The sequence below is a fragment of the Eupeodes corollae genome, chromosome 1, assembly GCF_945859685.1.
Source record: "Eupeodes corollae chromosome 1, idEupCoro1.1, whole genome shotgun sequence".
Classification (NCBI taxonomy): domain Eukaryota; kingdom Metazoa; phylum Arthropoda; class Insecta; order Diptera; family Syrphidae; genus Eupeodes; species Eupeodes corollae.
In genome coordinates, this window is record NC_079147.1 from 1,441,167 (window position 1) to 1,455,556 (window position 14,390).

Below are 14,390 nucleotides of genomic sequence, written 5' to 3' on the forward strand. Positions count from 1 at the left end.
AACGTGTAACTTTAGCTTTACACTTTTTTCAGGAATTTCATTTAAATTTAATTAGTTGTTAGATTCATGTTACTAATTGCAGTATTTTTATCACATTAATTAAATATCTTTAAAAATTTAAGTGCGTTTTTATTATAAAGAATTATTACTGATTCTGAAAGGTTTGCTTCCCTTTCATCTGCCAATTTTAAGCTCGGAATTCCAACTGCATTATGTAATTATGCCATTGGCTTCATGCATCAAGCCTGTTAGTGTTAAGATTAAAAATTTTGAATACCGTTCAAAACTAATGATTTTTTTATTGCTGCTGATTGTTCCTTTTCCGGCATAGCTCTCACTGAGACATGGTTTAGTAGTAATCTGCTTTTTATTGTTCTTTACTATGTACCAACATTATCTGATTATATTCTGCTTAGATGCTCATGTTACAAATATAGGCCACATTATGAAAAATACTGTACTTGAAGTCATATTTAATAGCTCTCGGACATTAAATGTCTATTTTCTAATGCATTTTCATTTACAAATTTTGGACTTTAATTAGTTCTCAATCGAACACAGAAAACTCTGCATAATCCAGCTTTAAAATTAAAATTCGTGGTTACTTGAGGTCTCCATTGGATATTTCTGATGACAGGACTATCGGCCTGTCATCAAATAATCCAATAGAGACCAACAATCCAACATCCAGTCCATGATCTGGTCATCGCAGTTTGGATTTTTTGAGCGGATCAAAATCCTGTCATCAAATTTGACGTTTGTGTTGTATGTAGTGGTGAGGGTCAAGTTTTAAGTTTTTTTGAAATTAAAATTTCATTTCGTTAAAATTGTCTTCGAGAGCCTAACGGCTTCAAAGCTGTGGGTCGACATCCTACGAAAATTCTTATAGTCTGCACCGTCCTCCCATAGTAAGTCCTTGAGTAGGTGCGCCTCCAAATCATGAAGTTCCCTTACTTCAAGAAATTGATTCACCCAACACCAATAACTACCGACACCAAAAGTAAATAAAAAAAAGTAAACAACAGATTAACCGTTTCTAATGTCAAATGTGACATTTGAAGTTGCTCATGGCAAGACATAATATGCCCAGTAAAAAAAAAAACAATTGATTGCGGAAGAAAAGCTGGATTGCATTTTACTCTTGTGGAGCCTCAGGGTTAACGTTGTTTGTCTCACAACTTTTCACCATAAATTTAAAGAATACTTTATCTTCGTCATTATAAAGAGAATTTGAAAATCTCTAGCAGCTCCATAAGATCAACTGTTTGTCATTAAGCCTTGATACTTTACGAGATGTAGGGCTCTAAATGTATTTTTATTTTGTGTGTAACGTTGAAACGAGGTATTTATATGTACATTTTTTTTTTTAATTTAAATTAATAAGGTGTAACTATTTTAATACTGAGAGGAGTTTAAGCACATTGTAATAAATACTAATGAAAACCTCGATGTAACTATTTGTCTACTAATTGTAATAAATAAAGGGTTTTGTAATTGGGGCGGGTAGATTTTAGCGCCCCGTGGCGTCCATTTTGTTTTGGTGACATCTGTAAAATATTTTGTTTATTATGTTAAATCAACATGGCAAGTTACACGATTGAACAGCACGTTCAAATAATAAAACTTTACTATCAAAATCAGTACGTACGGTCAAGGAACGCAAGATCGGCCGAGATCGGCGTGTAATTTGGGCCGACGGGCGGCGTAATTAGTCTGTACTTTTTTGAAAACGACGTTAGTGAGGCGGTCACCGTAAACAGGGAGCGCTATATAAAGAAAATAAATAATTTCTTATACCTAGTCCAAATTGAACCATATGGACCTAGACGACATGGGGTTCCAGCAGGACGGCGCTACGTGCCACACAGCAAACACCATTCTATTACATTTCAACATCTACTCGCCCTTTTTGAATAAACCTTTACCAACGAAAATCACACCTTTACAAAAAATTTGAAATTTACGTTCCCAAAACGAGTGAAATTAAATCAAAATTGAAAATTTAGTCAAATTGTGTTCAGGGTTCTATCTTTAGATCGATTTCATAACTTCGAATATCTTACGAAATTACTTCAAGTGAAATTAAATTTGTTGATTGTCTTAAGTTTTGATGTTTTTTTTTTCATTTTGTCTGTCTAGCTTTGTGTTGATGTGGATTCGAGCTAGCTGCAGATTTGGGTTTCCTTATGGAAAGTAGTTTTCAAATATCGTTTAGAAAAACTCTAATGTTGCTATGGGCAATAACACAGTCGAAAATGCTTTTTGAAAGTTTTTTAAGGCCACTGTCTTAATCGAAATAATTTGGGGAAGATATTTTTCGTTCTAAATGTTTTGTCCGTTACCTCAAATATGATGTAGAAGATAGAACTTTGGAATATAGGAAGAAAAACTCAAAGCACTGGAATATAGGAAGAACTATTTTCGCCGCGCCGCGAATTAGTTAATAAGGAAATACGACGCGAGTCGAATTTGAAAAGTCGAATTGAAAATGATCCCCCGCGAACCTCATAATCAGGCCCCTGATTTTATTTTTGCAACTTATTTGATGATCTTATGTTTTCATTTATCAGAATCAGCCCTATCATGAATTCCATCGTAATCGGAAATTTTTACAAATCCCGAAAAAAATGTATCATGAAATCCGTTCGTAATGCAAAATTGTATGAGATATTCTACTACGAACGGATATCATGATACAGTTTTCGGGATTCGTAAAAAATTCCGATTACGATGGAATTCATGATAGGGCTGAATAATTCCAGGTTGGATATTTGTTATCGCATTTAACTAAGACTCCACAAAAGAAATTATTGTCGACTATTTAAAATTGATAGCCTTACATTCGCCAAGTAGTACATATGCAAAATATCCGATTCAGGAGACCATTTGGATTTAGTTTATTAGCAACCATATAACAAACCATTTAGTGCATTTAATTATTACATGTCCTCATTGTGATAAATGTTGTTTGTACCTAATAACATTTATCACAACAACAATTTTTTTTAAAGACAAAATAAAATATTTTAAAGCTTTAAGTATCTCCTGGTACTCGTACTAACGAATTCATACTTGATCTTCTTAGAAATTAAAATTTTCTTAAATTAAGACCACACTTAATAAGTTAATTTATTCGAGGAATATTTTGTCAACCAGCTCTCTTTTTTCAATCAAGGGCTTAATAATGTACAAAAATATAATTATAAACCTTTGGAACAAAAAAAAAATGTATAATGAAATTTAAAGAAAAATAAAAATAAAATACATACACACTTACATACATCCTTAAAACCTAATAATGTTTTTGTTCAATATTAACCAACGAGGTAAATTTCTTAAAAATTAACATACCGGCCTTTTTTGCTATTTCTATTCTTCGACTGTCCGAAAAGTGGTTGTGTACATCTTAAGAAAGAATAAAACATTATTAGAAATAAATCAACATTAACAAGTTTAAAGTTACCATTTGTAACAAACAAATCATTTCCAATAGTTTTTATACGACTACGACACTTTTTGGAACGATTGTGAATACATTCCCAGTAAATTTTATCACTTCTCGGGCCATGTCTTCTCTGATTGGATCGATAGATATAATCATTTATTGTCAAAAGCGTTCCACCTTTACGACTGATAATAAATAATTGGTGGCCACAGTCTGGAATATGTTGAACACCTTGAAAACAATCAATAGTTAAGTTAGTGATGGGTTTTGATTTGAATCTTTTTATCAGATTTATCAAAATTTTATTTTCAAATAGAGGTACTAAAATCTTGAAAAATAAACACATTTTATTTTGATATAATGTATCTTTATTCTTTCAAATAGAGTTGAGGTTGCTAAAAAGGTCGTATCCATTTCAATAAAGTGCACTTTTTAGATATTGTTTTCTATCATCCGTTTCCCACATGATGCGATATTTTGATATAATGATGACACATAGACAACATAGAAGATTTCGCTCAGGTCTTGAAAATTAAAACTATTAAAATCTATTAATAGAAAACACAAAAGCAAATCAATTTTAATTTATTTTTTTATTTATTACTTAAAATATTTTTTCAAATACCACCAAAACCAAATTATAAAAGTCTTTTAAGAAATATAACCTTTCAATTTTAATTTGCCTAATAATATCTAACATTTGATTATATTAATTTTAACCATCGATTTACTAAATACAAATTGTGTGTTCGATTCGTTTTCGATATTCTGCTCGATAAAGACAGTTTAAGTTAAAATAATTTTTTGTAAATTTCTTATTATCAAAAGTTGGATTAATCAACAATTTTTGTAGTTAAGTTTTAATAAAAAAATAGCGAAACATAAATTTCAAGAATATAATCAGTTAAAAATTCGTATGTTTTTTATTAAATTGGCATCAAAAATATAATATAAATGTTTTATTCGGGTAATATTGCTAAATTTGTTTTTTTTTTAAATCAATTTAAAAAGATAGTTGGCTTTCCTAGTAGCAGGGCTGAAAAAGAAAGGATTACTTTATTTTAACTTCTAAATATTTAATTTCAATTGCATAATATTGTTGTATACACGTTTTGTATTGGTATATGTTTTTAATATTTATTTAAATGCAAAAGCTGGGGTGGAATCGGCTAGGGTGATAGTTGACTATCATTTTTTTCATAGTCAAATTGACTATAATTTTCATTTCGTCTGTGTAAGATGATTCAACTCAATTCAATTCGATTGAACAATTTCAGATTCAAATTGTCAAAATTCGTTGTTGCCTTGGTGAAATTTTAAATTGATTCTTATAAAATATCTAATATCTATTGGGTGATTTTGAATAAAATTTTTACTTTTCTTGCTTTTTTCGAATGTCGTAAGCTTTGTTGGTCACAGGAATATGTTTTTTAACCAAACAAAGCGAACTAAGAATATTCTCCAGTCGTTTGTGTAAGCGTGTGGTAGCTCTATTCGGAATAAAGATATTTGTATAAAAACGACTATCAAATTTTTTTGTGACAGCTTTTTAGGTATCAATTTGACTTATGTAGATCAAAATGTCATTTATCAACAATCACCTAAGCCGATTCCACCCCTGGTAATTGTTTACTTAAATAAGTAAATTAATTCGTTTTAAAGCGCTATCGAAATCGAAGAAAAGAAATAGAAACTCCCGTTGAGTTTTAGGTGTGCACTTTTTCCTAAATAGTTTTAAATAAACAGAAAACCTAATCACTAATCTTCCTTAATTTCTGGTAAGATTTTTAATGTTTAAGTTGATTTGGAAATTAAGTTTAGGTTTTTTAAACATGACACAAACAAAACACTGCCCTAAAGACTAATTTAAAGTCATTTTAAAATTGTATAATGGTACATCCATTAAAGATATTTCTGATATTTCCCCTAGCTAACAAAATACATACATATTTAAATCCGGAATTTATTTGTAAACATTTATGTAAAATATAAACTCTTATACTCTTAGAGCGATCAAACAATAGAAGTAGTAGAAAAATATAAGGACCAGATGGTTCAGATGAAAAAAGAAGCGTCCAAAACTTTAATTGCAGTTTGCCCGTAAAATTTAAATTTTTTCGGATATAGTCTCAGAAACTTAATTTATTAAGAGTCCGTTTATTAATATTTGTATGTTTTATATACATATATGATTTATATAATATTTGTCATTTTTTTATTATGTTCGTGTGCGTATCCTAAGCACTATAAAACTACAGTCCCTGGCCATATCATTAGACGCACTTTAGATTTTATGCAAAATCTTAATTTCCAGCTATTTTAACAGGTTTTCGAATATTCGAATATAATTTATTTCCTAGAAATAAAGCAACAGATTTAAACAATTTTTTTTTTTAAATTAGTATTTTCAATTTTGTCAATATTTTGTTGAAGAGTCATAAGAGTCTCCACTTTGCGCGGCATACTGTCAATGCATGATTTGACTGTTTCCTGCATTTGTAGGTGGTGATTCCACACGTGAACTACTCTTTCAAAAAGTGAACGCATCTTTAGTTACTTCCCTGTTCATCAGCTCCCACACGTTTTCAATTGGGTTCGTATCAGGGCTGTTTCCCAGCCAATCCAACAGAGGGATATTTTCTTCCCTCAAATAAGTTTTTATGGACCGGGCTGTGTGGCATGGAGATCTATGTTGCATAAAATTGTAACCATACATCCTTGAATGTTAAAATTATTGCGTATAGTCTCTTATAATTATAAAAATTCTGCAGTGCATCTAATAATATGGCCATGGACTGTATATTGTTTTTTTAAGGCCATGTTTACGAACATGATAAAATTAACATGTTCCATTACATACTACTCAGCACATAAATGTACAGAGTAAAGACACAGGGTAAGCGTATTTACAGTATGATTACTGAAAGAGCAAAATTAAAGCTTTCATGTTATATTATTTGAACACAAATAATTGTTGAGCATATTTTAATTTGTAAAAGGTTTTATGTCAAAACATGCAAATTTTTACTTAGAATTTTATTTAAACACTTACGAAACTTATACAATATTGCCTTAGAATTAATTTTTTTAAGATCTGTTTTCAAATAAGAAAAAATAATTTCATCACTTTTTATGTTTTATAGATTCAATAAACTAATTTTTGAGGTTTGAAAATGCTTATTACGGAAGAAAATTTTTAAATTAATTAATTTCATATTTAGTATATTTCCTTCACATTCTATTATGTTATCTTTAAACGGCGCTACTTTAAGGGTTTTTGTTAATTAATTGTGACAAAACTTAGTACTTTATTTTAGAAAACAGCAGCATCAATGGGCAGGTTCAGGCCACATAAGGGACTTGGAAGTAAGGCAAGTTTCTAGTATCTGATTGGCCAGCTGCCAAAAAATTGCTTGACTGGAAAGTTAGTCGAGAAAAATCTCCCTAACTGTCAAGTCAAGTGAACTTATGTCACAATGACAATTGATGATGTTTTTTAATTTAACAGAAAGCTGAACTATGTATATTACTTCACGAATTATTTATTTTCTGCACAATTTTATTTAATCTTTTTTTTTTCGAAGGGTTCCGTGTCAAATTGGAAGAGGAATAAGTAATATTTTTCTACAATACAAAATACAAATAGTGATGGATTCGTAGCTTGCTTCAGGAGTGTTTTGCAGACAATAATGTTTTGGATAGTTTTTGTACAATAATCTGAAGGTAGAGGTTAGTGAAGTAAAGTTCCAAGTTTGAAGATTATGACAGCTGAAAAACTAACAAGTTGCCTTGGTCAAATGTACGTTCAGAGAATGCTGTTGACTGCAAATGAAGTCCCTAAAGTTGTCTTTTCCTGCCCATTAGTATTCTTTTCGGTTTTTGCTGTCAAATCTCTGACAATAAAGTTTATATGATTCGGCAGAATTAAAACGGAATGAAAAAAATACAATACTTATTTGAGTCATTCTTTGACTGAGAAAATTTATAAACATTTTAGAAATACTAAGTGGGTAATTACAAGATCTTTAAATCATGGATACTTATGATTTAGTTTCTGTCTAATACCTTTCAGTTAGCCAAATTAAGATTAAAATTTTGTTAATCACTAAAAAACTAATTTTAAAACTTAAATGCACCATCTACAATTCGGTTGCAGTAAGTTGTATTTTAAGAACATGAAGTCTGTTAACACGATGTCAAAAATCAATGTGAACTTTTTTATTTAACAAAACAAAATGGTAAATCATTAAAAATAACTTACTTGCTCTTTAATAAATGAAAATTTAAAAACTATTGCCGTTTAGGTCCTTTTTACTTTTTCTTTTTCATAAGGGCTTGTTGCAATCGTTTTTTAATCTTTTCCCTTAGATCATCGGCATTCTTTTTAAAAATATCGTTCCCAATCTCGCTGGTATCTTCGGATACATTATTGCCTTTGGAATATTCATAGTCTTCATCAAGGGAAATAGTTTGTAGAGGAATTAAATTAGCATCTGCCACTGACTCTCTAACTTCCATAACCACAAACTCGTTGGTTTCAGCCAGGTTCATTTTTTGCGAAATGGTTTTCAATTGTGCACCATCATTTGACACATTGTCTTCCTCATCACATGCATCTCCTGCCTCAATCAACACCGAAGTCACACTCTTGTCCGTTGCTTGATTAAAATGGTTATGCACTCCATCCAGAGGATACACAAGGTTTCGATTGATAATGATACGCGCCTTACACTGTTCATTGTTTTCATTGTAGCAGCACTGAAACACACCGCAATCGTAACGCTTGTAAACATACTTGAAATAATGTCCTTCATAGAGAACTTTCATTCCGCCTCTAGTCGTGGATGCATAGACTACATTTTGTGGATGTAACCTCAATGCCGCTTTAAATCTTTCCATCATCGATGTAGACACTGTTTTTTTAACTTCCCACGGACGTTGCTTTTTCTTAGTTTTAGATCCTTAAACAAAATTAAAAAAAGGATAATAAATACAAAATAAAAAAAAATATCAAGAAAAAAAGAATAAATAATACAACAAAATTGGAAAAAAAAAAACAAAAAGGTTGATGGTTTTTGGAAAACAAATTAAAATATATTTTTAAATTTAATGTTTGGTTTTTATCAGCTTGGACGAACCATTTCAGATGAGAGTCCTGAAAAAGAATTTTTTGTTATGAAATAAGAATAATTTCTATATTTTATTTCTAATACTTGAATGGAGCTCCGTAAACATTTTCATGTGTTGCATTCCTTTTGTAGAACCTTCACTAGAAAAAAGGAAATAAGCACAGAAAACACTGATATGTAAACTGGATTTTTTGGAATACAATTTATAGCTTCCATTTCTTTTATATTTATTGAATTATAAAATAAATTAAAAATATATGACACGGAACAAAATCCTAATTTTGACGCTTAAAAAACATTTAGAACAACTACACCACAATATAATCATAGAGGAAATATATTATCTAGAGTCCCGACCGGTACCCGTCCTACCTGAAACACCCTCAAATTTTATTCGAGGTAAACTCTCCCAAATTCGAGGTGAACTCTCTCAAATTCTCTATCGGTGAATACATGTGAGTGGAGAAAAAAAAGCAAAATGGGGGATTGGGCTAAAAAGAAACTTATGGAATTTTTGTGACCCGTCAAAAATGACAATCAATTTTGCAAAACAAAACAATGGGTTTCGGATTTTAAGAGTAAGTTTTTGTTAATTGTTTTGATTTTTAATATAATTTGATATTTTTCAGACCAAAATTCTTTATAATGAAGAGGGTATATACAAGTTCACTTCATTGAATAAAAAGTAAGTCAAATTGCAGTGAAGGAGGTGCAACAATAATGGATTTATTTTATAGTCTGTCTTTTCATTTTAGGTATTGCCAAAATGCAGGAAGCAATTTCCTTTAAGTAATTTGGAAAGCATACCAAACAAGGCGCTGATTTGCTGGTAAGTTTTTTGTATATTATATTTCTCTTAACAAAATAATATCAATGTTTTGACCTACAGATGCTGCCCATTGTTTTTGTATGTACTCAATGGCAAGAGCGGAGGTGTCACCATCAAAACCATTAGAAACAACACCATCAAGTCAATGATGCAAGTGGAAGTTTTGCCATGTAATAGTCGACCGCTGACGCCCTTCTCCATCAATTGTGTAAGTACGTATCGAAACATTCATATCGTAGTCAACTAGCTTAATCTTCATCTTCTAGGTGTAAAGAGTTTACTACCAGTCTGCGGTTCTGCAAGAGACGCAAGAAAAACAAGAATACAATCGGAGGAATACTCAAAAATTGTCCAACCTTGACTGTAAGAGAGTTCAAATTTTAAATCTACAAGGAATCCATTTATTTTGCTCCTAAGAATCGCACTGGCTTAACGGAGGCAAATGAGCTGGCCCGACAAGAATCCCCAAGAAGCCAAACAGATTCAGATCAGTCTCTCGGCAGCTACTGACGATGTCGGCGAGTGGATTCCATCGATTTTCACACAGAAAATCAACATCAAAAAAAGTAAGTCAACTTCCATTTAAGATTTCCTTGTTAATGAAAATTAATTTCTTTATAGTCACGACAATTTATCAGCGTCATGGTCAACCTGCCGATCAACTATTCACAGTGAATAACCTCCATTCGCAGCGGAAGCGACAATGCGAAAACAATGTCATCAAGCCGGAGTACCATCCAGGATCTATCAAGTATCGCATTCAATTGCTTGCTAACTACCATGTGCCCAACGTTCTGCTTGTGCGTTGTGAAAACCACTGAAGCCTGGCACGTCCACTGAATTGATCCTCAAGCTAACTAACCCAACGATGTACCATATGGCCACAACCATTATGAAACTGCCAACCAAGGAAGAGGAACGGCGAATGATCGACTTCGAATAAAAGTTCAACGAAAGGAACCAAAGTAAATAACAATCGAATTGTAAATTCTTATTCTATGTTGTTTCTCTTATTTTTTTTATAGTTCCACCACTTGAAGAAAGTCCAATAAAGTAACAATCAAATTGAACTTCACACCTGAAGAAGGACTGAAACCAGGCGATAATGTTACCCTTAGTTTCTTGATGATATATACTTTTGTGAATACATACACATGCCCGAAAAGAAAGAACGTCAAAAACACGCATTATCATCGAAAGTTTTTGTAAAAGTTGGTCAAATTGAAGCCTAAATTTATTTCTATGTATATCTAGAAATTAATCTTTTTTGCAAACAACTTGTTTATTTATTTTGAGCTATAGTGTAAATTTTGTATATATTGTATATTCTACTATTTCTTTGCTGACTAGGATTATTGTTATTCAAAATTATTTATGATTTACTTTACTTTAATAATAAAGGAATTTGTTTTGAATTCAAAGATGTTGGTGCTTTTTTCTTCAGGGGTTGAATTCGGTTGAATCAAGTGAATTTTGAAGAATATACAAATGGTAATGTACAAATTGATCGGATTAGCCAATATAAAACATCCCATTTCGGTTGTTTGGGGGCAGCACAACTCGAACCTTGAACAAAATGGGACCTACATAACTAAAATGTTCGTTGGAATTTTTACCCGCCCATTTAAACGATATAAATTTGATTAGATGAAAAGGACGAAACAAATTTAAGCGAAATATTGAACAAATATTGTAGATTTGGAAATCATCACAATTACCACCAATTATAACGTTGAGTGCCGAATGGAATTTAAAAACATATTTGAATTAATTTCATTGTATTTAAAAAAATATATAAACATGATTAACAAACCAGGGAGTCTACATGTTTAATGATTCAAATTATTTATTTTTATCACAAAAAAGAATACAATATTATTATTGACTTTTAAAATTAAATATGGATATAAGCTAAACAAATTGTTTTTATTCATATGCTCATCCTTGCCAACAAAAAGGAGACATTTAACATTTTGAACTAATAAATAGAAATGGTATCTGATGTTTGTGGTGATGAATTAGTGTGATGTTAGTGCGAAGTTTTGAGTTCGCTATTGCTTGATACAGAACCCTCCAGCTGTGATGATTCTCATCGTATCAGCTGAAAGAAGATTTTTAATTATAAAATAAATTACCTCAAGCAGAAACATAACACTTTTCACTTACTCTCTGTTGTAAAACATTAAGCTTTTAGTGCCAGATCAAGAATGGATAGTCCAGGCTCTGGAAAAATCTTAACGATAGGATTTAGTTGTAGTTCAGTTCACCTAGTCCTTCAACATTTGCCATGTAGAGCGCTTCTGTGACTTTTTCGGCTTGTTTTAGACCCGCCTCTGAAAGAGAAAAACTTAAAAAGCTAAAAGAAGTGATTTATTTGTTTATTAAAAATCACCTCAATCGACTAGAAGCGTCATATCTTCAGCTAGAATCGTTTGTGCTTTTCTCTTCTCTGGTGATTTTTTGTGTTGTTCCATGAGAAATGCAATTTCTTCCAGTGGAATAAAACTACTTGAACAACGTGAACGACTTGAGGAGATTCTCGACATCAGAATCTGGCATTTTCAAAAAGAACTGATAAAGAGAAAAAGGCGACGGGTTTTCTTCGTCCAGCCAAATACCATCGTCAGCAAATTTTCCGATCTTGTCTCCTTTTCGTTGGTAACAAGAGGCAGAATTGAATTGAAGATATTGACGGCATTGAAAGCAATAAATCATAATTGAAAGAAGGTATTTCAATTGAATTCCAGAGACCTACAATTTAAATTAGAAAAAGAGAGAATTAAGATAGTTCTTATTTTATTATTTATAAACACATCCTCACCCACTACATCACAGAGTTCGCCAAAAAATGTAAAAGGAAGATATTCAAATGTGAATTTCTGCAAAAAAGAACATAGTACCTCGGTGGTAGGTACTGTCTTGAAAAACTGACTGTAGATTAAATTAACTATTGTTCACATGATGAGGAAGGACTTGCATTCATTGCGATCTTTCGACTATCCGTAGCTGGCTGAAAGGAGTGCTTTGCATTGCAAAGATGGTGGCACATTACGAGAATGTGCTACTGCTATCACACGCTGCAATTAATTCAACTTGTATTTGTATTTGGCTTGGCTATGAATGACCACCAAGTAAAGAGATTCCTCAACTTTATAACAACTCTCGACTTGTATATCCATCTCGTCAAATGAAGCATGTCAGATAGGTTGCAAAGCGAAGCTTTTCAGACTTCTGCGACATCGATCCCTTCGCTGTAATCGGCCCTTCTAATTCCTACAGGATTAACAATGAGGATATAAGCCATCAGAATAGAGCGATTTGATCGCCAGTCTTGTTGAGCAGTGTAATTTTTTACTAAAAAACAAAACAAAACAATATTCATATAATTTGAGTTAAAAATTAATATGAACACATTTACCTTCAATTTGTACCTATTCACTCCACAATAAATATGTCGGCGTTGCTGGCTTCCTACGCGGGGCTTCCACTTCCACTTTTCTTGTTGCAACGTAATCCTTGGTTTCTTCTTTATCTGAGGATTAAATTAAATTCAATATATATTTTTATTTCAATAAATTAATATTTTGTTTTACCTTCATTTGCTTTATTGATACTGAATTTTGGTTTGTTTACATTTTCGTAGAATTGTCAAAATACTTACCCCGCTGTTGATCTGTCAAAACTGGGTACAACTCAAATTGGGCCACGTTCGCATTGCAGTTCTGGGGTGCGCCTATACTTTCGGCATGATTTATTCTGTTTTTAGCTAAAATTTTCATACAAATCATAGAATTTGTTTGCCAAAAGCATTCAAATATTATTTTTAGCACAGTTTTCACTAAAAAGAAGTTGTAAAATTCATTTTTCTAAAAATATTGCATTCAATTTTCAATTTTTGAATTCAACGGATTTCTTTTTTGAACGTCTGAGTTCACCTCATAGTTTTTTCCCCCGCGGTCGAGCAATGTGGGCACAAATTCCATAACAACTACATTCATAATGGCTTGGTCCCATAAGAAATGCACGGGACCACTAACACATGCTTATCCTTATGGACAAAATCCTCCCAATTTAGCTTGTAGGCCGAAAGAGAGCAAACCCATTAAGTCGGGACTCTAGATAATATATTTCCTCTATGAATATAATATAGAACGCATACAATTATTACGTTTATAATATATTTTGTAGTAGAATACTTTAGTTTACTTGTGTCGGCATCTAGTTGTCATTTATAAAAGCTGTGGTCGATGCGATGTAGATGGGAACATTTTTACTGTGGTTTCCAAAAACAACGAAATATTTACGAAAACTCAAAAGTTTACGTTTACCGTACCCGCAATGTGTCATAGGTTTTAAGCACAAAAGTCAATTTTTAAAAAACTGCAGGAGCTGATGTCTACGTAGCCACTAGATGCTGCCCCCGAAGAATTTCAAGATTAAAGTATCATAGGTTTTATATAAAAACAAATAAATAAATTGGGTGGCACAACAGTCCGTTGGGAACTAGGGCCTAGTGACTTGCAACTCTCAACCATTCCTGTGTGCGAGTACTGTTGTGAGGGATGGACGGGACATATTGTTTTTTTTTTTAAGGCGAATCCCAAGACCTCTGGCTTGACAGTCCAACGTACTAACCATCATACCACTCTCAAATAGTCCACGATTGTCGATGAAGGAACAGTTTAATATTCACCTCATTTGGGTGCCGGGCCACAAAAACATTCCGGAAAATTGCAAAGCCGATGAGCTCGCCAAAAATGGAACACTTCTTCCTAATGTTAGACAAAAACATAACATAGGAACACCACTTGCTGCATGTAAATACCTTCTCAAACAATATGCTCTAGAATCAACAAATGCTAGATGTTTACAGAGTACCACCTACCTAGCAACCAAGCAAATATGGCCAAGTATTGACTTAAAACGGTCAAAAGGCTTGATATCCCTGAGCAGACAAAGTATAAGCTCTACAATTGGAGTAATAATA

At 32.1% G+C, this 14,390-nt stretch overlaps 2 protein-coding genes and 2 long non-coding RNA genes across 9 annotated transcripts; 1 reads left to right on the top strand and 3 right to left on the bottom strand.

Annotated features, from left to right (window-relative positions):
* Positions 1-3,104: 3,104 nt before the first annotated feature.
* Positions 3,105-3,913, bottom strand: LOC129943309 (uncharacterized). Of its 3 annotated transcripts, none has more exons than XM_056052652.1 (3): positions 3,464-3,913; positions 3,278-3,405; positions 3,105-3,208 (listed from the first exon to the last, which is right to left on the bottom strand). In XM_056052652.1, exons 1-2 carry the CDS (start codon positions 3,789-3,791, stop codon positions 3,293-3,295), a joined length of 441 nt encoding a protein of 146 aa, XP_055908627.1. In that variant the 5' UTR covers positions 3,792-3,913; the 3' UTR covers positions 3,105-3,208; positions 3,278-3,292. The 3 variants fall into 3 exon arrangements, with proteins under 3 accessions (XP_055908627.1, XP_055908628.1, XP_055908626.1); XM_056052653.1 differs by having other exon boundaries at positions 3,270-3,405; XM_056052651.1 differs by having other exon boundaries at positions 3,105-3,405.
* A 106-nt stretch (positions 3,914-4,019) lies between these two features.
* Positions 4,020-8,893, bottom strand: LOC129943308 (modifier of mdg4). The gene is made up of 4 exons (XM_056052650.1): positions 8,659-8,893; positions 8,584-8,600; positions 7,707-8,406; positions 4,020-4,481 (listed from the first exon to the last, which is right to left on the bottom strand). The coding sequence occupies exon 3, from the start codon at positions 8,345-8,347 to the stop codon at positions 7,757-7,759; it is 591 nt and encodes a 196-aa protein (XP_055908625.1). The 5' UTR covers positions 8,348-8,406; positions 8,584-8,600; positions 8,659-8,893; the 3' UTR covers positions 4,020-4,481; positions 7,707-7,756.
* A 614-nt stretch (positions 8,894-9,507) lies between these two features.
* On the top strand, positions 9,508-11,070 carry LOC129943314 (uncharacterized). Of its 2 annotated transcripts, XR_008781207.1 has the most exons (4): positions 9,508-9,766; positions 9,821-9,969; positions 10,025-10,368; positions 10,429-11,070. It is a non-coding gene; the product is annotated as an uncharacterized LOC129943314 (long non-coding RNA). The 2 variants fall into 2 exon arrangements; XR_008781206.1 differs by having other exon boundaries at positions 9,508-9,969.
* Positions 11,071-11,225: 155 nt separating this feature from the next.
* LOC129943313 (uncharacterized) lies at positions 11,226-13,533 on the bottom strand. Of its 3 annotated transcripts, none has more exons than XR_008781205.1 (6): positions 12,997-13,533; positions 12,822-12,935; positions 12,336-12,757; positions 12,225-12,282; positions 11,570-12,154; positions 11,226-11,504 (listed from the first exon to the last, which is right to left on the bottom strand). It is a non-coding gene; the product is annotated as an uncharacterized LOC129943313 (long non-coding RNA). The 3 variants fall into 3 exon arrangements; XR_008781204.1 differs by having other exon boundaries at positions 11,570-11,736; positions 11,796-12,154; positions 12,225-12,757; XR_008781203.1 differs by having other exon boundaries at positions 12,225-12,757.
* Positions 13,534-14,390: the final 857 nt, after the last annotated feature.

What these genes read in the sequence shown, in the direction of transcription:
- LOC129943308 (XM_056052650.1), bottom strand. Translation starts at nt 8,347, where the DNA reads ATGATGGAAAGATTTAAAGCGGCATTGAGGTTACATCCACAAAATGTA.
- LOC129943309 (XM_056052652.1), bottom strand. Translation starts at nt 3,791, where the DNA reads ATGTGTTTATTTTTCAAGATTTTAGTACCTCTATTTGAAAATAAAATT. An exon ending in TGATTTGTTTGTTACAAATG is followed by an intron (nt 3,406 to 3,463) that starts GTAACTTTAAAC and finishes TTCTTTCTTAAG; the next exon opens with ATGTACACAACCACTTTTCG.